The 24,143-nt window shown below is 36.8% G+C and overlaps 1 protein-coding gene across 6 annotated transcripts in view; it reads left to right on the top strand.

Annotated features, from left to right (window-relative positions):
• Nucleotides 1-24,143, top strand: part of NAA15 (N-alpha-acetyltransferase 15, NatA auxiliary subunit) — a 113,467-nt gene that overhangs the window by 79,723 nt on the left and 9,601 nt on the right. For all 6 annotated transcript variants that reach the window (XR_012131563.1, XM_073237034.1, XM_073237032.1 and 3 more), the window contains 4 exons: nucleotides 734-947; nucleotides 16,769-16,962; nucleotides 21,864-21,972; nucleotides 23,920-24,018. Coding sequence is in view for 5 of the 6 variants with exons in the window: in XM_073237034.1 (XP_073093135.1) it covers nucleotides 734-947; nucleotides 16,769-16,962; nucleotides 21,864-21,972; nucleotides 23,920-24,018 (616 nt within the window). In the remaining variant the exon portion in view is untranslated. The remainder of the gene's footprint in view (nucleotides 1-733; nucleotides 948-16,768; nucleotides 16,963-21,863; nucleotides 21,973-23,919; nucleotides 24,019-24,143) is intronic.

Below are 24,143 nucleotides of genomic sequence, written 5' to 3'. Positions count from 1 at the left end.
TTACCCTAGAAACTTGTTTGTGTGGAAATGATTGATGATGCCATATATATACTCTTGATATTTATAGCATTTAAACTTTGAATTTTTTTCATGATATTTCTATAACTTGTGTAATTCCTCATTTTATTATAAATTCATTATTTTCTTAGTCCTCTTTACTTTTGGTTCATTTCTGTTACTAGTAGTTGGCTTTCCTTTTTTGTGTGTTTAATACATAAAAATAGTTTATGTAATTTCATGCTGTTTTTGTTATCAAATGGAGAACCCTAAGAGCTTAGATGAAATGTGTTTCAGCTTACTTGTTAATTGATTTCTCTGTTACCAACATTACACTGCATAAAATTCAGATTTGTATACTCAGAAAAATTATCAACTGCTGAGTATTTAACGTGTAAATCTGTATTACACCATTATATTTACAAATAAGTTATGTTGAATTTGTCATGATAACTTAAGTATGATTAGGAAGGAATAAATATATATATATTTTTTAAAACACTGTATTTCCTTTTCATTCAACAAATAATTCAGTGCCTTGGTGTATGCCATATACTGTGCCAGGTGATAGCTAATTGTATCTGCCTTTTTGATATACAGAATTTTTATTGAATAATATATTTCTGTATCACTAATTTTTTCAAGCCAAGGAAACAAGTAATTCCAAGTCTTTGATTTTTGTAGTTTTCTTTGACATTGCTATACTTCAGTATAATAAAAAAGACAATTTTGTTAGCATTTTATAGAAATCACTGATGACCAGTTTGACTTTCATACATACTGTATGAGGAAGATTACTCTTAGATCATATGTGGACTTACTAAAACTAGAAGATGTACTTCGACAGCATCCATTTTACTTCAAGGCAGCAAGAATTGCTATAGAGATCTATTTGAAGCTTCATGACAACCCCCTTACAGATGAGAATAAAGAACGTGAAGCTGATACAGGTATAGTGTTCAAAGATACTTTATTGTTCACTGTGGTGTGTGTATGTGTATTTATATTTTTATGTAATAAGATTTTTCCTGATCTTTTGATAAGCATGTTGTGGGAAGATGTTATACATGCTTAGAAAATGATCATGGTCATTTTCTGAATTTCTCTAAGCAATGGAAGAAAAAATACTGTTTGTATTTTCAAATGTTAAGCAAGAGTTTAATTGTAAACTATCATTAGCTTTTAAAAAGGTAATTTTCTTGAGTTTTACATTTAACATCTGGTTTACCCAATGCTGTAAATTGCTAACTACAATACTGTATAATTAGTGTTGGCACTCTACCTTAGCATTCACTGCTGGTATATCTAGTTATTCCTCTTTTTAATAAAGATTTATAATTAGCCTACTGAATGATGAATATTGCTTGAACATTAAAAACCAGCGTGAAATTAAGCTAGTAAAATTGCCCAGCCACTTATCATTTCACCAGCTTTTAATGTGCCATTTTTATAGCAGCAGGATGTCAGGATGTGTAGGAAAAAGCCTTCTTTGGGTAATTATTTGGAAAGGATCTCAGAGTAAAAGTGTTCTAGGCATGTAGAAGGATGTAAATGAATTGTACATCCAAATATTTTGTGAATAATTATTGGCAAAAATGTAGAGCAGTTGGGACTTGAAAAGTTGTGTCACATTTTTTTCTTCAGTCCTGAGTTTACTCCTCTTCTAAGATTATGGTTAGTTACTTTCTGTGTCCTTCCTCCTGCTAAAGTCTGAATCCTTTTGTTAATTTGTTACTAAATTTTACTTTCTGTTGCTCAGGAACACTTTAGAACTTTGAGATCATCCAGGGAAACCCTTTTACAGATTTCACTTGTATTTCTCTTATTGCTTATTCAACTAGAAAGAAAATGTCAATGATCTACAGAACAATTTACAATTGAGGCCTAGAGGTGTTATCCTGTGGCTTCTTTTGTTTACCTTTCTATTTGTTCCTCTTGTCTTCCTCCTCTTTTTCAAATAATAGAAATTATACACAATTAACTCTAATTATACAAAGTTAGAACAATTCAGAAACATATCTAGCAAAAGTGAAAATCCCTTATACTTTTCTCTTACCAAAGGTTTTTTTTTTTGTCAAAAGGCTATCTGTATGAAAAGATCAATTTCCTTTGTGTACAATTACACTTTTCAGAGTCTTAATGTGTACAGATACTCTATATATACATTTGAGGATGGTGCTTTGTAGTTGTTTGGGTGATATATCCAGTGTTCTAGAGTTTACACCTCCTATACCCATTTTATAATACTGCTCCATGTCTAGACATAGCTTATTATCACTGACATCAGTCATTTTAATGGCTGTGCTGGAGTCTGTGTGAATTTTTCTTCTACCATTAGAGTGCTGTAGTAAATGTCCTTGTACATCATTATTCATATATTTATTTAGCATGAAAGTTAGAAGTGAAAGTTGCTGGGTCAGAGTATGTATGAGACTGCAAAATAGGATCAAATTGCCTTACATAAGAAGATTCGTTGGTTTTTATTGCCTTTAGAACTGTGTAGAGACTGTCTTTTATTTTACTTTATTGCTAACACTGAGTTATTAGCTCTTAACATCTTTGTTATTTGGGGGGAAATACATAATTTATAATTACTAGATTTTTAAGAGTAGAACATCAGTGTAAGTCCGGGGAGAGGAAATCTCAGGGCAAAATACCTATAAAAAGCAAAATCAGTCAAAGGGAGAAGTAAAGTTTAAAACCTGTTTATTGCTTACAAACTGCAGTCCAGCACCGTCTGTCTCTCCCTGCTCTGGGGAGGAAGCAGGCAAGCAATTAAGCCCCTCCCCTTAAACTCTCAGGTTCAGACACGCACTTGGTTGCCCATTTACTACTCACTGACATGGAGATGCACTTCTCTCCACCCACCCCTGAGGATATGCAAATGCACTAAAGCCAGGGAGATACTCTGGAAATGTTACAATTTTACCCACAGGCCACCCCTCCAGAAATCTCGCCTTACAAGCCTTACTACTTGTTCCCTTTCTTCCTAATGGTCCTTGGGGGAGAAAACTGGAGCATTGTGACCAGACTAACAAAATAACAATAGCAACAGCAATAAAATCATGACAATCCTCAAACTGGAGGATTTAGCTAGTTTCAGAGTCTTAGGCAGATTAAGTCCGTAACTCATCTATTCCATAGGCAGGCAGTAGCTGAGGGTTCAGAGCAATCATGATGCGGCAGCTGCAGCCAGGGGGCACATTAAGGCCACAAGGACTGTAGGAGAAAATAACCTTAAGGGCACTAAGATAACATGTTTTAATGAGACCAGCATAGGCAAATTGTGTCCATGCAGGTACAACACAGAAGAGAGTGGTCTTCTGATAAAACAGTGGCAGCAATGGGATCTCGTCCGGGTCTAGTATACCAGACTTTCACTCCCTCCCTGTGAGAATTACAAAAAGGTTGACATATAGGGCTGCGGGGGGTACATGCACTGGCCATGAAGATAAAACTTCCCTGCAAGATGCTCTTACTTCCTGGACGTTTTGGGTACGCTACTGTGACCTTTGGGGGACATTCAGCTGTTACTTAAGTAATATACACTAGCCTGCTTCCAGGCCTTTCCCCCAAGGTGCCAGAAGGGCCAGCCATCACCAGTCCATGTGTCAAAATGTCCAGGGCCAGGTCCATTTTTTTAAAGGTATTATTGATATACACTCTTATGAAGATTTCACATGAAAAAACAATGGTTACTACATTTACCCATATTGGCAAGTCCCCACCCACACCCCAATGCAGTCACTTGTCCACCACTGTAGTACGATGCCACAGATTTACTATTTGCCTTCTCTGTGCTACACTGTTTTCCCTGTGATCCACCACACCATGTATACTAAACCTTCTCCCTCCCTCCTCACCTGCCCTCCCACAACCCTCCCCTTTGGTAACCACTAGTTCCTTCTTAGAGTCTTCTGAGTCTGCTGCTATTTTGTTCCTTCAGTTTTGCTTCGTTGTTATACTCCACAAACAAGTGAAATCACTTGGTACGTGTCTTTCACTTCTTGACTTATTTCACTGAGCATAATATCCTCCAGCTCCATCCACGTTGTTGCAAATGGTAGGATTTGTTTCTTTCTTATGGCTGAAAAGTATTCCTTTGTGTATATATACCACATTTTCTTCATCAATTCATCTACTGATGGACACTTAGGTTGCTTCCATATCTTGGTTATTGTAAGAAGTGCTGCAGTAAACATAGGGGTCCATATGTCTTTTTGAATCTGAGAAGTTGTATTCTTTGGGTAAATTCCAAGGAGTGGGGTTCTCGGGACAAATGGTACTTCAATTTTTAGTTTTTTGAGGAACTTCCATATTGCTTTCCACAATGGTTGAACTAGCTTACATTCCCACCAGCAGTGTAGGAGGATTCCCCTTTCTCCCCATCCCTGCCAGCATTTGTTGTTCTTAAGTCTTTTTGATGCTGGCCATCCTTATTGGTGTGAGGTAATATCTCATTGTGGTTTTAATTTGCATTTCCTGATGTTTAGTGATGTGGAGCATCTTTTCATGTGTCTGTTGGCCATCTGAATTTCTTTGGAGAACTGTCTCTTCATATCCTCTGCCCATTTGTTAATTGGGTTATTTGCTTTTTGGGTGTTGAGGTGTGTGAGTTCTCTATATATTTTGGATGTTAACCCCTTATCTGATATCTGATATGTCAGTTACAAATATATTCTCCCATATTGTAGGATGCCTTTTTGTTCTGTTAATGCTGTCCTTTGCCATACAGAAACTTTTTAGTTTGATGTAGTCCTATGAGTTTATTTTTGCTTTTGTTTCCCTTGCTTGAGGAGATGCATTCACGAAGAAGTTGCCCATGCTTACATTCAGGAGGTTTTTGCTTATGTTGTCTTCTAAGAGTTTTATGGTTTCATGACTTACATTCAGGTTTTTGATCCATTTTGACTTTGAGTATGGTGTTAAGCAATAATCCAGTTTCATTCTCTTGCATGTAGCTGTCCAGCTTTGCCAACACCAGCTGTTGAAGAGTCCGTCATTTCCTCATTGTATATTCATGGCTCCTTTATCATATATTAACTGACCATATGTGGTTGGGTTTGTATGAGGGCTCTCTAGTCTGTTCCACTGGTCCATGGGTCTGTTGTTGTGCCAGTACGAAATTGTCTTGATTACTGTGGTTTTGTAGTAGAGCTTGAAGTTGGGAAGTGAGATCCCCCCAGCATTATTCTTCCTTCTCAGTATTGCTTTGGCTATTCGGGATCTTTTGTGGTTCCATATGAATTTTAGAACGATTTTCTCTATTTCGTTGAAAAATGCTGTTGGTATTTTGACAGGAATTGCATTGAATCTGTAGATTGCTTTAAGCCGGATGGCCATTTTGACAATATTAATTACTCCTATCCATGAGCGCAGGATGTGTTTCCATTTATTGGTATCTTCTTGAATTTCTCTCATGAGTGTCTTGTAGTTTTCAGAGTATAGGTCTTTCACTTCCTTGGTTAGGTTTATTCCTAGGTATTTAATTCTATTTGATGCAACTGTGAGTGGAATTGTTTTCCTGATTTCTCTCTCTGCTAGTTCATTGTTAGTGTATAGGAGTGCCACAGATGTCTGCATATTAATTTTATATCCTGCAGGTTAGCTGAATTCAGATATTCGATCTAGTAGTTTTGGAGTGGATTCTTTAGGGTTTTTTTATGTACATTATTATGTTATGTGCAAACAGGGACAGTTTAACTTCTTCCTTTCCAATCTGGATGCCTTTTATTTCTTCTGTTGTCTGATTTCTGTGGCTAAGACCTCCATGTTGAATAGGATCTGGGAGAATTGACATCCTTGTCTTGTTCCTGATCTTAAAGGAAAAGTTTTCAGCTTCTCACTGTTAAGTATGATGTTGGCTACGAGTTTGTCATATATAGTCTTTATTATGTCGAGGTACTTGCCCTCTATACCTGTTTTGTTGAGAGTTTTTATCATGAATGGATGTTGAATTTTGTCAAATGCTTTTTCAGCATCCATGGAGATGATCGTGTGGTTTTTGTCCTTTTTCTTGATGTGATGTTGATGGATTTTCGAATGTTGTACTGTCCTTGCATCTTTGGAGTAAATCCTACTTGATCAAGATGGATGATCTTTTTGATGTATTTTTGAATTCGGTTTGCTAATATTTTGTTGATTATTTCTGAATCTATGTTCATCAGTGATATTGGTGTGTAATTTTCTTTTTTTGTGGTGTCTTTGCCTCATTTTGTTATTAGAGTGATGCTGGCCTCTTAGAATGAGTTTGGAAGTATTTCCTCCTCTTCTATACTTTGGAAAACTTTAAGGAGGATGGGTATTAGGTCTTCACTAAATGTTTGATAAAATTCAGCAGTGTAGCCATCTGGTCCAGGGGTTTTGTTCTTTGGTAGGTGTTTGATTACCACTTTAATTTTGTTGCTGATAATTGGTCTGTTCATATTATCTGTTTCTTTCTGGGTCAGCCTTAGAAGGTTATGTTTTTCTATAAAGTTGTCTGTTTCTTCTAGGTTATCCAGTGTGTTAGCATATAATTTTTCATAGTATTCTCTATTAATTCTTTGTATTTCTGTGGTGTCCATAGTGATTTTTCCTTTCTCATTTCTGATTTTGTTTATGTGAGTAGACTCTCTTTTTTTCTTGATAAGTCTGTCTAAGGATTTATCTATTTTGTTTATTTTCTCGAAGAACCAGCTCTTGCTTTCATTGATTCTTTCTATTGTTTTATTCTTCTCGATTTTATTCATCTCTGCTCTAATCTTTATTATGTTCCTCCTTCAACTAACTTTGGGCCTCATTTGTTCTTCTTTTTCTAGTTTCATTAATTGTGAGTTTAGACTGCCCATATGGGATTGTTCTTTCCTGAGGTAGGCCTGTATTGCAATATACTTTCTTCTCAACACGGCCTTCGCTGCATCCCACAGATTTTGCGGTGTTGAATTATTTTGTCATTTGTTTCCATATATTGCTTGATCTCTTTTTTTTATTTGGTCATTGATCCATTGGTTATTTAAGAGCATGTTTTGAGGCCTCTGTGTGTTTTTGTGGGATTTTTCATTCTCTTTGTGTAATTTATTTCTGATTTCATACTTTTGTGGTTTGAGAAACTGATTGGTCCAATTTCAATCTTTTTGAATTTACTGAGGCTCTTTTTGTGGCCTAGTATATGATCTATTCTTGAAAATGTTCCAGGTGCACTTGAGAAGAATGTGTATTCTGCTGCTTTTGGGTGTAGAGTTCTGTAGATGTTTGTTAGGTCCTTCTGTTCTAACGTGTTGTTCAGTGCCTCTGTGTCTTTTTTTATTTTCTGTCTGGTTGATCTGTCCTTCAGAGTGAGTGGAGTGTTGAAGTCTCCTAGAATGAATGCATTGCATTATATTTCCCCTTTTAATTCTGTTAGTATTTGTTTCACATATGTAGGTGCTACTGTGTTGGGTGCATAGATATTTATAATGGTTATATCTTCTTTTTGGATTGATCCTTTTGTCATTATGTAGTGTCCTTCTGTTTCTCTTGTTACTTTCTTTGTTTTGAAGTCTCTTTTGTATGATACAAGTACTGCAACTCCTTTTTTCTCCCTATTAGTTGCATGAAATATCATTTTCCATCCTTTTACTTTCAGTGTGTGTATGTTCTTTGGGTTTGAAATGAGTCTCTTGTAGGCAGGATATAGATGGGTCTTGTTTTTTTATCCATTCAGTGACTGTGTGCTTTTGATTGGTGCATTCAGTCCATTTACATTTAGGGTGATTATCGATAGGTATGTACTTATTGCCATTGCAGGCTGTCAATTCGTGATTGCCAAAGGTTTAAGGTTAAGTTCTTTACTATCTAAGAGTCTAGCTTAATTCACTTAGTATGGTATTACAAACACAGTCTAAAGGTTTTTTTTTTCTCTTCTCGTTTCTTCCTCCTGCATTCTTTATCTATTAGGCATCATATTCTATACTCTCTGTCTATCCCTTGATTGACTTTGGGAAAGTTAATTTAATTTTGTATTTGCTTAGTTATTAGCTGTTGTACTTTCATTACTGTGGTTTTATTACCTCTGGTAACAGCTGTTAAACCTGAGGAACAGTTCCATCTAGAGAAGCCCCTCCAAAATAGACTGTAGAGATGGTTTGTGGGTTGTAAATTCTCTCAGCTTTTGCCCATCTGGAAATTCCTTAATCCATCCTTCAAATTTAAATGATAATCTTGCCAGATAAAGTAATCTTGGCTTGAGGCCCTTCTGCTTCATTGCATTCAATATATCATGTCACTCCCTTCTGGCCTGTAAGCTTTCTGTTGAGAAGTCTGATGTTAGCCTGATGGACTTTCCTTTGTATGTGATCTTATTTCTCTCTGGCTGCTTTTAACAGTCTGTCCTCATCCATGATCTTTGCCATTTAAATTACGATATGTCTTGTTGTCTTCCTTCCATCCCTTGTGTTGGGAGATCTGTGGATCTCCATGGCCTGAGAGACTACATCCTTCCCCACATTGGGGATGTTTTCAGCAGTTACCTCCTCAAAGACACTTTCTATCCTCTTCTCTCTCTTCTTCTTCTTCTGTTATCCCTGTAATGGGAATATTGTTCCGTTTGGTCTCCCAGTTCTCTCAATATTCTTTCATTCTTAGAGATCCTTTTTTCTCTCTTTCCCTCAGCTTCTTTGTATTCCTCTTCTCTAGTTTCTATTTCATTTATCATCTCCTCCACCGTATCCAGTCTGCTTTTAATACCTTCCACTGTGCTCTTCAGCAGTTGGATCTCCGACTGGAATTGATTCCTGAGTTCTTGAATGTCTTTCCATACCTCCATGAGCATGTTAATGATTTTTTTTTGAACTCCATTTCTGGAAGATTCATGAGGTCAGTGTCATGTAAATCTATCTCAGCAGTTGTATTAATAATTTTACTCTGAACACCAGGTTCCTTTGGCATTTCATATTTGTATATGGTGCCCCTCTAGTGTCCAGAAGCTCTGCTCTCTGTAGCTGCTCAGCCCTTTGAAGCAATGTCTGGGGTCGCAGGGGAGTGGTGTTGGTGCCTGGGGGAAGGAAAGAGCTGTTTCCTGCTTCCCGGCTGCTATGCCTTGTCTCCACTGCCTGAACCAGTGGGCCGAGCACACAGGTGTAAGCCTCTATGCATTGCGTTTGTAGGTGCTATAGACAGATCTTCCCTCTGGCTGGCCTAATGCCAGGGTAGGGTTTCCCGGTCTGCGAGCCAGGTGAGGCTGGCCAGGAGATAGGCACAGTAGGCTGTGTATCACAGAGGTGGTCCTTGGAGCTGTGCAGCCAGCCAGGGAGCTGGAGCACCTGAAGATCGTAAAAGCTCCCAACCTGCTGGGCAGAGTGCACCCAGACAATTTTGTCTGCCTGTCCTTTCTCCTGAGCAGTAAGTTCTGTGCAGTCCTTGCACCTTTAGCAACCCTCTTGCTAAGGGCTTCCTTATTAGGAAGTCTCTCAGACTGCCAGCCTTTCTTTTGTCCCAGAGAAGCTGGATTTGGAACCCTGCTTTCCACAGGCAACTGGAATCTCAGTTTCTCCAGGAATTCTGCCTGTCTTAGCTTTCCAACCGTGTAATCATGAGAGCACCATGCAAATACCATGAAATGTAGGTTTGTGCTCCCAGAGCAGATCTCTGGAGTTAGGTATTCAGCAGTCCCAGGCCTCCACTCCCTCCCTGCTCCATTTGACTTCCTCACACCAGTGAGCTGGGGTTGGGGAAGGGCTTGTGTCCCACTGGGCCACAGCTTTGGTACATTACCGTGTTCTGTTAGGTCTGGTCTTTTCTCCAGGTGTATGCAGTCTGGCGCCGTCCTCTTTCCTGTTGCTCTTTCAGGATTAATTGTATTGATTATATTTTCGCATTATATGTGCTTTTAGGAGGAAGCCTCTGTCTCATCTCTCACGCCGCCATCTTTAATCCTTCTGGGCCACGTCCATTTTATTCCTAACTGCTGCACCCATTCTTGCAATGCATGTCCAGTAAAGTGGGTGCCTTGATCGCTTTCAGTCACTGGTGACCGGCCATAGGCTGCAGAGACATTCTAGGCCGCTCTTGTTGGTTTGCTGATCTGCACAACGCACAGGGCACTCCTGGGCTCAGCTCACTTCAGCAAATGCTGATGTAGCCATTGGGCCACATCAGAGGCAGGCTTTCCTTCTAGCCAGCGCACCTGGGCCAATGATATACAGCAGATATCTGTGCCACACCGCTCCATGACCTTTCCGTCTAGTCTCTCATCCACCCTGTGATGGGATAGGTGGATCCTTGGTTGGAGCTTTTCCAGCGATGGACTCTGTAGCCAGCAAGGTGTGGTACACGTCAACTAACTGCTTCTCTGTCAAGATGTACGGACCTCTGTTCCTTTCCATAGTTGTGACCAGGTTTCGCTGGCCACAGAAGGGACAGCAGTGGTAGAAGCAGTAGCCTTAGGCTCAGGCCATGGGCTGGGGTCACCACAACCAGGAGCAGTGGTAGTGCCTCCATGACCACACGAGTGTAGACATGTCCCTTGGCACGAGCACCACTTCTCCCCATCATTTATTGGGGCGGCCCTCCCAAAGGTCGCACCCATTATAACAAGATTTCTGGTTCCGAGGAATCCTGCCCACTGCGCCAGATGTAAGTCTGGGGAGAAGAAATCCTGGGGCAAATACCTCTAAAAACTGAAATCAGTCAAAGGGGGAAACAAAGTTTAAAAACCCATTTATTGCTTACAAACTGCAGTCCAGCACAGTCTCTGTCTCCCTGCTCTGGAAGGAGGGAAGCAAGCAAGCCAGCCCCTCCCCTTAAACTCTCAGGTTCAGAGGCACCCTCAGTTGCCGAGGTAATTATCCATTGACATGGAGATGAACTTCTTTCCACCACTGAGGATATGCAGATGCACTAAAGCCTGGCAAGATACTCTGGAAATGTTACATTTTTATCCACAATCAGCATATGTTTTCGTGGCCTTTGAGTTGACTATTCATATCTTTTGCCCATTTTTATTTTGAAACTTAATTTGTAGGAGTTACTGTACTTGTTCAGGGCTTTGTTTATATATTATAAATATTTTTTTCCTGTCACTTAGGTTTATGGTGGGTATCTTTCATTATGTAAAAGTTTTAGTTTTCAGTAATCTGTTTTTTAGTCTTTTGTGACTTCTAGGTCTTATTTAGGAAGGCTTTTTTACTTCAGAATTTAAAATATATTCCTAAATATCTTAAGTTTCCTTTGTTTTGTTATTTTTACTTTTGGCTTGGTAGCCATCTGGAGTTAATTTTTATATGTGATGTGAAGTTGAAGGTGGCTTTTTACTGTCAAGTAGACTGTTGATTTTTCAACAGTATTGAGTAATTTTGTCATATTCTCCACTTACTTAAAATGCCACCTATATCATGAACTAAACTCTGAAAAAGTAATATGATGGGTTGGAGTCATGGTGTCTTGTTCTATTGCATATCAAACCTTACTATAAAGACATTAAAACTATGTGGTATTGATACCAGTACACAGGTTTCTCTTCTTATGATGTATTTTTTCATCTTAATCTTACATTATTCCTGCAGAATTTTCTTGATTTTTATATGCAGATTTTTGCTTATGTATGAACTATAGAATTAGTTTGTCTTCCAGAAAGTTTCTGTTGAAGTTTTTAATTTGAATTGCATTTAACATACAGATTACTGTTTGTTTGGGGTGGGAAAATCTTAAACACAATTGAGTTTTCTCATACAACAGTACTATTTCTGATAGTTCACTGTAAAGGTTAATATTTATAGTACATATCTGGTGCAGTTGACCCTTGAAAATTGTGGGGGTTGGGGGGCACTGACTATCCCACTCCACCCGCCAACGCCCCCTGGATCCCTGCCACATGCAGTCAAAAATCCACGTATAGCTTTTGACTCCCCAAAAACTTAACAGTTATTAATACTCTGCAGTTGATTGTATGGAAGTGAGTGATAAAATAGGCTAGCATCTATATATGTTTTATGCATTCATGACATACATTTTCCTTAATTTTTTGATATTTCTGGGCCATGTGGTTTGTCTGCCAGGTTTTCAAATTATCACAAATCTCAAAGTAATTTCCAATACATTTATTGAAAAAGAATCTTTGTATAAGTGGACTCACACAGTTCAGACCTGTGTTCAAGGGTCAATTCTAATTGCTTTGTTTTTTGGTTAAGAAGTTATATGTCACTTCTTATTTTTTCTTTTCGGCAAATTTAAGAGGCTTCATATGGCCAGATTTATTTTGCCTTCTTATGTGTATGTTAGTTTGGCTGGACAGAGTAGTCTAGGTTCAGATGTTATTTTCTCTGTATATACATATATATTTGCATATACACACACTTTTTTTTTTTTAAAGATTGTGCGATATTATCTTCTAACATAGTAGAATTTTCCTCTGGTATCTCCTAAGCTAAAATTCTGAGCCTCTGTTACATTCATACAAGTGGTGGCTAATTCATGTAAATTTGAAACAATGCTTATCCTGGTAATTAGTGCAAAATTGAGTAACATAGGATTTGAACTCTTAATTTCTGTATTAATTTTCTATGGTTTGGTAATAACTATATTATTATAAACTGACATGAGTCCTTTCAAAGTGGCAGGTATTATAGAATAGGGTCACAGACTAGCCAGTAGGCCAAATTCATAAGGCAGTTTGATTTGGTAAATAACATTTTATTGGGACATAGCCAAGCCCATTTTTTTGTATATTATGACTGTTTTCATGCTACAACAGCTATTTAGTTGCAACAAAGACCTTTAGCTTGCAAAGATGAAAATATTTAGTATCTGGTCCATTACAGGAAAAGTTTGCTGACCCCTGGAGTAGCACAGTAGAAAGAAAAGAGCCTAGACTTTGAGATCAGAGTGAAGTGGATTTAACCTTGCTCTGACCTCAAAGTTTAGGCTTGTTCCTTGTTTTACTAAGTCATTTTTCCTCTGAAACTTCAGTTTTCTCATATATAAAATAATATTATGCTCTTATTCTAGTATTTTATTTATCTTATTTAATACTGAGAATATTAAATAAAATAATGTATGTACTGTAGTATGTAGTAAAAAGCAGTAGCAATTATTTTAAAAATCATTGAAAGGTCAGAATTTATGTGGCCACTCATTCATAGTCTTGTGTTTCCAGAATGTGATTTTTGGTGCTTGTTTGAAATTTTCTTTTTTAGTAATAAGGAATTCTTTACCAGGAAAAAGGGAAACAGGTATTTGTTTTTGATAGTTGTTGATGTATTGCTGCAAGTAAATGACCCCCAAACTTAAGCAGCTTAAAACAACTGTTCACATAGATCAGAAATTCAGAAGCATCTCTCTAGATGGCCCTTGCTCAGGGTCTCTTAAGAAATTGTTTAGTTAAGATATTAGCAAGGGCTTCAGTCATCTGAAGGTTTGACTGGGCTGTTTCCCAACTGCTTGTTCATGTGGCCTTTGGCAGGAGGCTTTAATTCCTTAGTTATTCTAGAGCATTATTGAGTTCCTTAAAACACGGTAGCTAGCCTGAGAGAGAACAAGGAAGAAGCTGCAACCTTTGATGTTCTATTCTCTTGACAAAATGCCCCATAACTTCCTTATCATTCTAATTGGTTGAAGGGAGTCACCAAGTGCAACCTATACTTGAATGAGGAGAATCAAAGAATTTGTGGACATTTTTAACTGCCATTTTCTGCATTCTGGACACCATTTATTTGCATTATTCTTACATGCAAAATACACTTGCCTCTCCAAAGGCCTCCAGAAGTCTTATTTCATTAGAGCATTAGTTCAGAGTCAGAATGCTGTCATATAGATAAGGTGCAGGTATGGTGAGGTTTCTTGAGTATGGTTTTTTAATGTAGCTCTTGAAGTATAGTTCTTGTTGTAAAATCCTGTGAACTAAAGTTACCTACCAACTACATACCCAGTATAAAAGGATGGGAGAGGAATAGGGCACCCATTGTAGTAGATATTCTTATTCACAAAGGGGTGGTGAGGGGAAAACAGTGGGCACACAGGAGTTCCTGGTTCATGTCTGTTCTCAAGTCCAGTTGGGTACAGGTTAGCAGTTCTTTGATTAGGACTTGACCTAGGAATAATTCTCCATGGCTCTTGGCTCTGCCCTCTGGGTTCTTGGTTCCATCTGCCATCATCTTCTGCCATCATCTTTCCTTTTTCTTGTTTGCAACTGAGTAGTTTTTCAATCTGCCTCCAAAGCTTGGGGTGGTCTGAAGCCCTCTTTTCATTTTATACTCTCTGTTCCTTTTGGTCCACATATGCTATGTCTGTCCATATAATTCTATTAGAATCTTTACGGATCTTGTGTGAATTGTACTAGAATCTACATGCACAAATATCTTTGTCTACTTAAAGGTTTTCTGAGAGGGCAGTTACTCCTAAGTTGCTTAGAAGCTGTTGTTTGAGTCATACCCTTAAAATTTTTAAGAGAGCCTTTTGTGTGACTAGTAATTAAGGCACCATCTTTCTGAGTTAGAAGTCTTAACAAAAATATTTTAAAGTCCAACTCTTCCCTTCCCTTTGGCCGTATTTTCCTGGCACTGCCCAGGATTTGATCTTTGCTCAGCAGCCATATCTGGAGAGGCTGAGAATTTTCAGATCCATGAAGTCTCTGCTCCTTCATTAGTTCCTGTCTCTTGCATTTTTACTACAAGCAGCAAGAGGAATCAGGTGCTACTTTCAACACTTTGGTGGGGACTGGGGGGAGGGCATGGGGGGAGCAACTGACACTGGAAATTCCCCTAGCTAGATCATTGTTAATTTGATACATTTTATAAATGTTGCTAAACATTTTTGCTGCTGCATGACTGTAACAAGTTCCTAGCTTCACTCTAAACCCTCACTTGAAACTTCTCCAAAATCCAGACCTCTATTAATAGTTTTAAGCTCTTTGAGCTTCCATTAATGCTCTTCTTCAAGTCTTTTCCTCTTTTGCCGCTGCGTGGTTCTAAAGTCACTCCCACATTTTAAGCTTTTCTTGCATCAGCACCCCACTTCCAGGTACCAAAATCTACCTTGGTTATCTGTCATTTCATAACACATTACTTACACTTAGCATCTTTAAATAACAAACATTTATTTCAGAGTTTCTGTAGGCCAGGAATCCAGAAGCCACTTAACTGTATGATTTATAGAAGAACTGAGGGTCTCTTAGGAGGTTGAAGTCAGGATGTAAGCCAAGGCATCTGAAGGATTTGGGTTGGAGAATCTGTTTCTAAGATGGCTGCTGGCCGGAGGCCTGTTCTTGGCCATTTGGGCCTTTCCATAAGGTTTTTGGGGTTTCTTCACAGCATGGCAGGTGCCTTCCTGTGAGTGATCTAAGAGAAACAAGGAGTAATCCACAGAGCTTTTATGTCCTCATCTTGAATTTCATGTAATTTTTATTCATTAGAAGTAAGTCAATAATTATATCCCACATTTAAGGAAAGAGGAAATAAGTTCTACCTTTCGAAGGGAAGAATTTGTGGGTGTATTTTAAAATCACCACAATGCTGGTGTATTTTGTTTTATTTTATTTATTTTGGTATCATTAATATACAGTCACATGAGCAACATTATAGTTACTAGATTCCCCCCATTATCAAGTCCCCACCACATACCCCATTATAGTCACTGTCCATCAGTGTGGTAAGATGCTATAGAGTCACTACTTGTCTTCTCTGTGTTATACTGCCTTCTCCGTGCCACCCCCACCCCGCCAACTATGTGTGCTAATTGTAATGCCCCTTATTCCCCTTCTCCCTCCCTTCCCACCCATCCTCCCCAGTCCCTTTCCTTTTGGCAACTGTTAGTCCATTCTTGGGTTCTGTGAGTCTGCCACTGTTTTGTTCCTTCAGTTTTTGCTTTGTTCTTATACTCCACAGATGAGTGAAATCATTTGATACTTGTCTTTCTCCACCTGGCTTATTTCACTGAGCATAATACCCTCTAGCTCCATCCATGTTGTTGCTAATGGTAGGATTTGTTTTCTTCTTATGGCTGAATAATACTCCATACCACAATGGTGGTGTATTTTAGAATAACTTTTCATTTCTCAGTGTTAACAAGTGTTATCCAAATAATGTTGATTGAACACATAGCTTTCAGATTTATTGCTTGAAGTCTAAACAACATAGATTTTTCTCTTTATCACAGAATATTGGTCAGTAATTTCGAGTCCTTTTTTTTTTTTTTGAGGCATTCCATAGTTTGTTTCTCAAGATCTGTTAAGTTCATTGTCACATTTTAAGTTTACCTGAAGTTATTCATTATTCTATCCACAAATATTTGGGTGTTCCTGTGTGTTTTGGTATGCTATTAGGCCCTGAGAATCCAAAGACGACAAATAAGACAAGGTTTCTTGCATCAAGGAGCTCACAGGTCTAAAAGAGAAACAGGTATAATAAAATACTGCAACAAGCAAATATGTATTAAGAGAATGATTAACTGTTGACAAGGTTAGAGAAGGCATAACTAAGAGAAAGCATAGTCCAAAGCCACAGAGATATGAAACAATTTGTTACGTTCCTAGAATTGCAAGTAGTTTAATGCTATAGGAGGAACTTCTGTGCTTTTATTCTTTGCTATTGTTGCAGCACCAGGTCTCTACTTGGGTTCAAAAAAATTTTTTTGAGAAGATTATAGTGTCCTCTATCAAATGTGGAACCATTAAAAGGCTAGGTACACATGAGCACATGAACATGTATAACATACAGTATTTTTTATGAGAGTTTATATGGGAATATTAAATAGTATTAATTGATCATTACTAATCTGATCACTGTGCTTGTAATTTCATTAATTAACACTTTTCTTACAGCAAACATGTCTGACAAAGAGCTAAAGAAACTACGTAATAAACAAAGAAGAGCTCAAAAGAAAGCCCAGTTAGAAGAAGAGAAAAAAAATGCAGAAAAAGAAAAGCAGCAAAGAAATCAGAAAAAGAAGAAGGATGATGATGATGAGGAAATTGGAGGTCCAAAAGAGGAACTTATCCCAGAGAAACTGGCCAAGGTACTAACAGGGCTTACTTAGCACAACTGAGTGAAATTCCATGTATAGCTTTTGTCATTTTATAATCTTTTCAAACCAATTTGATTACAGTTACCAGAGTGAAAAATCATTACAATTTTTAGTTTTTTTTCCTCCTGATCATATAATCATATATTATGTTTAAACTTAATAATGACCCTGATTCAGAGTAATCTGGTATAGTAACAGAAAAAGTTTGGCTTTTGAGTCACTCTGATCTGGGTCCACAGACATCAGCTCTTAGACTTCACTGTGTGTCTTGGACACTGTGTCTAACCTCTCTGATGGTTTCCTCATCTATAAAGTGGGACTAGGAAAAATCCTTCCTAAGCAGAGATGTTAGGACTAGAGAAAATGTATGTGTAAAAAATGTAGTGCCTTACAAGTAATAACATGCAAACTTTCATGCCAGGCTAAATTGAGCTTGTTAAAAAGTGTGTTCTTACTTGTGTATAGAAATTCTGTTATATTTACAGTTTTTTTAATTGAACTTTGCCATTTGAACCTAAGATCTTAAAAGTCCCTAAATATTGTCCCGTTAGCCAAATTCTTACCTGCCATTTTTAACCATTAGGCTGACACCAGGTATTCATTATCACTTGAACTATATTGATTAATAACATACCTATGTACTTCTCTTCTGGCCCCTGATGCCCTCCTACTCCATGAAAGTACTTACATAGTTTATTACATTAAAGCAGTATAGGAAGCACACTGCCTTAGAGTTCAGTTTTAGCCTCACTAATAAATAGAAATTCCAAATCAGTGACTCCTTTATAACTAAGGAAGACTGTAACACCTAATAAATAAAGTTGGAAAATAGTTTTAGAATTATACCAGAGAAGATGGAGAGTAGTATCTTATAGCAGTGTTAACTATTTAAGAACCATTGAGACATCTAGTTTGGATTTCACAAGGATATATTGACAGCTTTTACCAAATAACTGTTACCTTCTAGGAACAAAAATAACTACCTTTTTATTGTCAGGAATTTATTGGGAGAATATACAGGGTAGTGAGGAAAACACAGAAAATTGACTTTTCAGTCCTCATGGAGAATTGCAAAATTATTCAGGGATGATACCAACCTGCAGGGCTTTCCATCTTTGTGCATCAGCTTTCTTTATTTCTGCCACTTTTACCACTGTCACCACTTACCTGCCACCATCATTCTTTCTATGTGCTTTCTCTCTATCACATGACTTTCTTAATTACTTTTTTCCTTTGTAACTCTTTATGTCTTGCATCATAGTTCTTAAAGAGTAGATCTGTTTGGATTGTTTAGTCACTGTCTAATAAAGACTACCCCCACAGAGCAGAATTTTTGTATTAGGCCCCCTTGTAGACTCTTGGGTTTTCCTTGTGTCTAGCCTATAATGGCTGCTTCGGGGCTAGAAGTCAAGTTTTGGTTTAATTTGTAGCCAGAGGGTTGTAGAGTCTCAGAATAAAATAATGCCTACAGAAAGTGCTTTATTTGGAAGGAACGTAGTGGAAAGCACCCAGTTTCATGAACTGCTCTTCATTGTGTACTATTCTTACCCACTAGGCACATAACACCCTTCTCTTCCAAGGATAACTATCTCCACAATGGCCCCAATCTAATAGCATCCACACTTAAGCCTGTCCTCAATGTGATAGCAATGCCAGGTTACACCAAGCTGTCTTTAACCAGGAGTGGCATTGTAGGCTCTTTTAAAAGCTGTCTGCCAAGTCTGAATCTACAATCTATAGTTGCTTTTTTGTGATCTTATATTTTAGCATTATTCCATGTGGTAAGAGGTAAATCTAGGGTCACTAGTTCATAATTATATGTATAATACAAAATAAAGCTTTATTAAGTTATCAGTAATTCCAGTTTAGAAGGAAAAAGGAAAATTAGGAAGAGGTTTAGTTAGTGAGTTTACTCTTCAGTTAGCTAAGTATAAATCTGAAGTCTTGCTGGAAGCCGTGATTGCTTTTTCTCCAGCTTACCATGAAACAGTAGTTAGTATTTATGAGTTCCCTCATGTGCCACCCATCCTGTGTTCATCCTTGCCTTCAGTCAGCATTCATCTCAGGCTGGATTGTTTTTCCTATTGTGTTCAAACATGTTCCTTTATTGGGGGATTGGGTCCATAGTATAATGTGTGATAAGGTGTAATAGTTAGAAAGTTCTTGTTGCTATTCTGGGAGTGCAGGGAGATATACTCCTTTACAGTGTATCTTAATACATGGATTAGATTTCAGGTCAGCAGGTAAATTTAAAAATTGTATTTGGTCAAAATTGTCCTTGCAGATGTCTTAATTGCCTATTAACGCAATGAAGTTCCATTCTACTGCTGTTTCACTTAAGTAAATTCAGATCTTTGAATGTAATTTTTTTTTGAGAGAGAGACAGAAAAGAGTATGTGTAATGCTGGAAATTCCGTCCAATTCTCCATTTAGTGAGCATAGGACCCCAGCTGAGTATGAGATGGGGAGACGCAGCCGCCATTTGAATTCATCTCAGTTCTCGTATGCCTTTTCATAATGTGGACTTTTTGCTACAGTGATTGTGATTTTGGTGCTTAAATACATGGTTTTCATACACATAGTTCTAACTAGTGATAATATATACTCATCTGTCTTTATGTCTGTCTTTACAATAACTTCAGGAATTTTTCAGGGCAGTTTTGATTTTATATATATATATTATACAAAAAATATTTTTTGTCTTGAAGTACTGATTTTAGTCTCATCCTTTCTTATATGTTTTTGTATATATAACACTGTATTGTACTATGTACATGTAAATGTAGAATGTAGTTAACTTTATTTTGGTCATGTACATATATCTAAACACATAGATTTAGCCTGACAGAATCTTACCTATGAGGCACATAGAAACATGTAGGGGCAGCAGATCTAGATTTCCTATGGGGGCATACGTTCTTATGTTTTAGAATTGCAGACAAAATGAATTTTTATTTCCCACCCCCACCAAATTCAAGTACTTGATTTCAGTAAGTATAATGCTTGCATTGATTCGACTTCCCTGTATTCCTTGTTGTTTCCATTTTGTATGAGCAGTCATATCTCCCTGATGGCAAATTACCCTGGTCAGTACAGTTACCCTCATTTCAGTCTATCCCTTAAGGCATGATAAGTTTGATAGAGCTGGGTGGCAGCTGCAGTTTCCAGTTCTTTACCCTTCCTTGGTAGACATTTCTCCCCCTGTATACCACACATTCCAACATAGTGGAACATAGAATCATGAGAATAAGAATAAAAATATTTATAAATATGTGAGAAAGGCATATTTATGAGGGTCCCTATTTTCTCCTCTATCTCTTGGTATCTACAGCTATTAGAGTGACAGTGCCATATATTGATTTCTGATTTAGAGCATGTATCCTTCAGGAATAATGCCAGCTGCTTTACATACTAGTACAAGGTAAATCCCATACACATCACTTAATATGTGTTTTTCTTTGTATTTTTGTTTTGTTTTGTTTTGTTTTTTTGAAAACCTTAAAGAATACTTTATTGCCAAATTTCATCATTGCTTGAGAAAAATTAAATTTTGTATAGCAGTCTTTTGTCGTGATGTTAATCAAATAATGAAATAAGTTATAGTATAAAAATGCCATAGCTTGATACTTTTATTTTAAGAATTAAATCAGGGCTATACAATGAGGTAGGTCACAATCAGATTATAACTTTTGAGTTCTCAAGTCTTATAAATGCTATGACTTTGTTTTAAAAAGTGTCCTATGCTTAGAATTTACAGCAAGTTAACTGGCTTGTTACAAGGGTTTACTTTCTTTTTTTTTTTTTTTTGTTATCATTAATATCACATGAGCAACATTGTGGTTATTGTTTTTGTTTTTTAATGCTGTGAAATAACTTCCTTGTCTAGATTATATATTAGTGAAGCCACAGTTACTGTACTGATAGGGGCATGTTGGGCAGGACAGCTATGGTAAAACCAAATTCCATGGAGAGTAAATTCTTACTGTTCCTATGATGAGAGAAGGCAAATTATAGAACCCAGATATTCAGTGTCTTTCTGATAAATATGGTGGTGTTCCCCACCACCATCCCAGTCTACAGAGAATAGTTTTTTTTTTTTTGAGAGGGCATCTCTCATATTTATTGATCAAATGGTTGTTAACAGTTAACAACAATAAAATTCTGTACAGGGGACTCAATGCACAATCATAATCCACCCCAAGTCTAATTCTACAGAGAATAGTTTTATCTAAATACTCAGTCTAGGAGTATAAAGGTGGCCAATTATGTAGTAAACATTATACCTGCCCAGTAATGATTAAAAATATATAATTAATATGACATTTATATAATTAATAAAGGGTGTAATAGAGACGAAGTACCATTAATATAAAACGTTTCAAATGCCATCTCACCATTAGTATAGCATTTGAATAAACACCGGTCTCTATAGAATTTGTATTGGAATGAAGCAAGGCAGTGTATATTGTACTTTTTAAAATAGCTTGGTTACACTTCACTTTGAATTTTAAAAGAACATTTACTCATTTTATAATGTTCTCTATAGTTTTCTTCTTACCTCTCCATCCTATTTCACATTCCCTCTTAACTTTTTTTTCCCCCTCAGCTATCTTAACTGTTTCTCTTACTAGCTTTCTTTCCCTTGTTCTGTTTTATCTTTTTCCTTACTTGTTGGATAGTTTCTATCCAGAGATAATGTAATCTCTATGGTTAAAAACCAGAAGAGTTCTAGAGGTAATATTTCCTTTACTTTAGATTATGGAGGGCTAAAATATGACAGTGTATTTCTGGGTGATGGGTAAGTGATTTTTAAAAAAGTGTCATTAATAGAGTAATATCACATCCCCCCAAAATCTTACTTCCATTTGTATAATATCTTTTATTTTTGTTAGGTTGAAACTCCATTGGAAGAAGCTATTAAATTTTTAACACCGTTGAAGAACTTGGTGAAGAACAAGATAGAAACTCATCTTTTTGCCTTTGAGATTTACTTTAGGAAAGGTAGGCGATTAGGGTATAGTGGCCCTGATAAAAATTGATCACTGTATTTCTTAGATATAGTTACCCAAGTCTATTAACCTCACCACTGTAGAAGTTGTTTTTTGGCAAATGCCAATGCATCTTCCTCACAGAAATGCGTGCTATGTAACAATGTTGTGGGGAGGTACAATACTATGATTACCTCTTCTAGGACATCAAAATCAGTGATAAATACACATATATAACTAGGGTTAAGGCCAAATACAGTAATTACCATGCAGGGATAAAATTAATTAATACATATATCTAGCTTAGAATAGTGACTAGTACACACAGTAAGAATTAAGTAAATGTTAGCTATTAGCTATTTTTATAAATAGAAAATTCAGTGCTTGAGGTATATCTTGAAGGATGGATCATATTTGTAAAAGAAAATATGAATAGAAGGAAAGAGGATCCGTTAAGAAAACACAAGTATATGTAAATACTGTTGAGGTAGTCTCTGCTGCCTGAGTTAGGTAAAAGGTATGTGAAGAGTCTTGGTTGCTATATTTAGAATGCTTAGACTATATATAGTAGACACTAAGATTTTATCTTATTGAATTGATGTAACCCAAGTGGTTCATTGGGAAAAAAAAGTATATTACTAGCAATAAAATGATGTGTATTGAGGGAAAGAGAATCTAGTAAAATCTGATAGAAGACTCCAAACAGTATAATTATCCTACTAAAATGATACCTCTATAGTGTATCCATTAAAAAAAATCATGTTTATCAAAAGTAGTAATATTGGGAAGAGCTGCTATATAACACTGCTTGACAATAGGATATAAAACTAACTGTAATTTGACTTTAATCTTTATTAAGGTAATTACATGGGTATGTAAAATAGAAAAGTGGCCAGGAAGAGAGAGAGTAAAAGATAACATTGCCTTTTGATGGAATTTGAGTTATGAAAATATTTCTACTATATTTTCTATTTTATATAATGATTATGTTGTTATTTGGAAAATAAGTTGAAAAAGTAGTCCAGTAATTTACTTTTTTTTTTTTAACAGTTAATACAACTCCTGTTTTAACACATATTCTTAAATGGAATCTCAAAAGTATGGGGAAAAAAAGGTGTTCTACTTAAAGTGGGGAAGGGTAATTGAAATTCCATTCAGTTGGCTCCTTGGCTGTGTTCTGACCTGTGAAGGGCTGGCTCTCCAGCATTTGGAGTCCACTGCTGCATTGTGAAATGGGCAGTGGCAAAGAGCATGGCAGTGTTTTTAGCTCCCTCAGTGTTGGGAGTAAAAAAGGAAATAGAGAAACCTCAGGCTTTGAATTTTGATATTTGGAGAGTGATACCAAATTACAGAAGTCTAACAAAGAAGTGGTTATAGATGAGACTTAGAAGTTTAGTGAGTATTCAGATGCAAACTTCCATTCAACTGGTGGAAGTACTACTGAAGCTTGGGAAACGTAGAGAGTACATGGTGGTGGGTAGCACAGTAGAAAGATTAGAAAATGACTAAAAGCATAACCTCAGTGAATTCTGTATCTTTTGAGGGAGAGGAGGTACCAGAGACAGACAGGAGAGGAGCAATTGGGAGAAACCACTTCACATGTTAAAAAATGCAAGCAAGGGTAATTTCAAGCGTAAAAACAATGAAGTTTTCTAAATATTGGGTGATTAAAGAGGCTACGAAACAAACTGGCTTCAAATTTTGTATATATGGTGTAAGTTCCAATATGGTTCAGCTGTCTTAAATTCTTAATACTTGATAAAACTTTCTTTTGAAGAATGTTTTGTGGAAAATGTTAGCTAATGTTTCTAATCTGAAGAAATCATTTGGTTTAGTCATATGTTGCAGTTCAGGTATGATTGACTCTAATTAGTTTCTCTACTTGTAAAAGTCTTAGTCCTCTAAAGGGAGGGCATCTTACTTTATCAAATGACCAAAATATATCTTTTTCTTTTTATAGAAAAGTTTCTTTTGATGCTACAATCAGTAAAGAGGGCATTTGCTATTGATTCTAGTCATCCTTGGCTTCATGAGTGTATGATTCGACTCTTTAGTACTGGTATGTTTTGTTTTCCATTACTTAAGTATTTGATTACAGTAGTTGATAGTGCCTGTGTCAGTGATCTGTATAAGTCTTTCATAAAAATGCAATCATTTAAAAACTGTTGCTAATTAAATTATGTA

The sequence above is a fragment of the Manis javanica genome, chromosome 5 (assembly GCF_040802235.1).
Source record: "Manis javanica isolate MJ-LG chromosome 5, MJ_LKY, whole genome shotgun sequence".
Taxonomy (NCBI): Eukaryota; Metazoa; Chordata; class Mammalia; order Pholidota; family Manidae; genus Manis; species Manis javanica.
The sequence above is the reverse complement of the archived record's forward strand: the minus strand, read 5'-3'. Positions and strand labels throughout refer to the sequence as shown.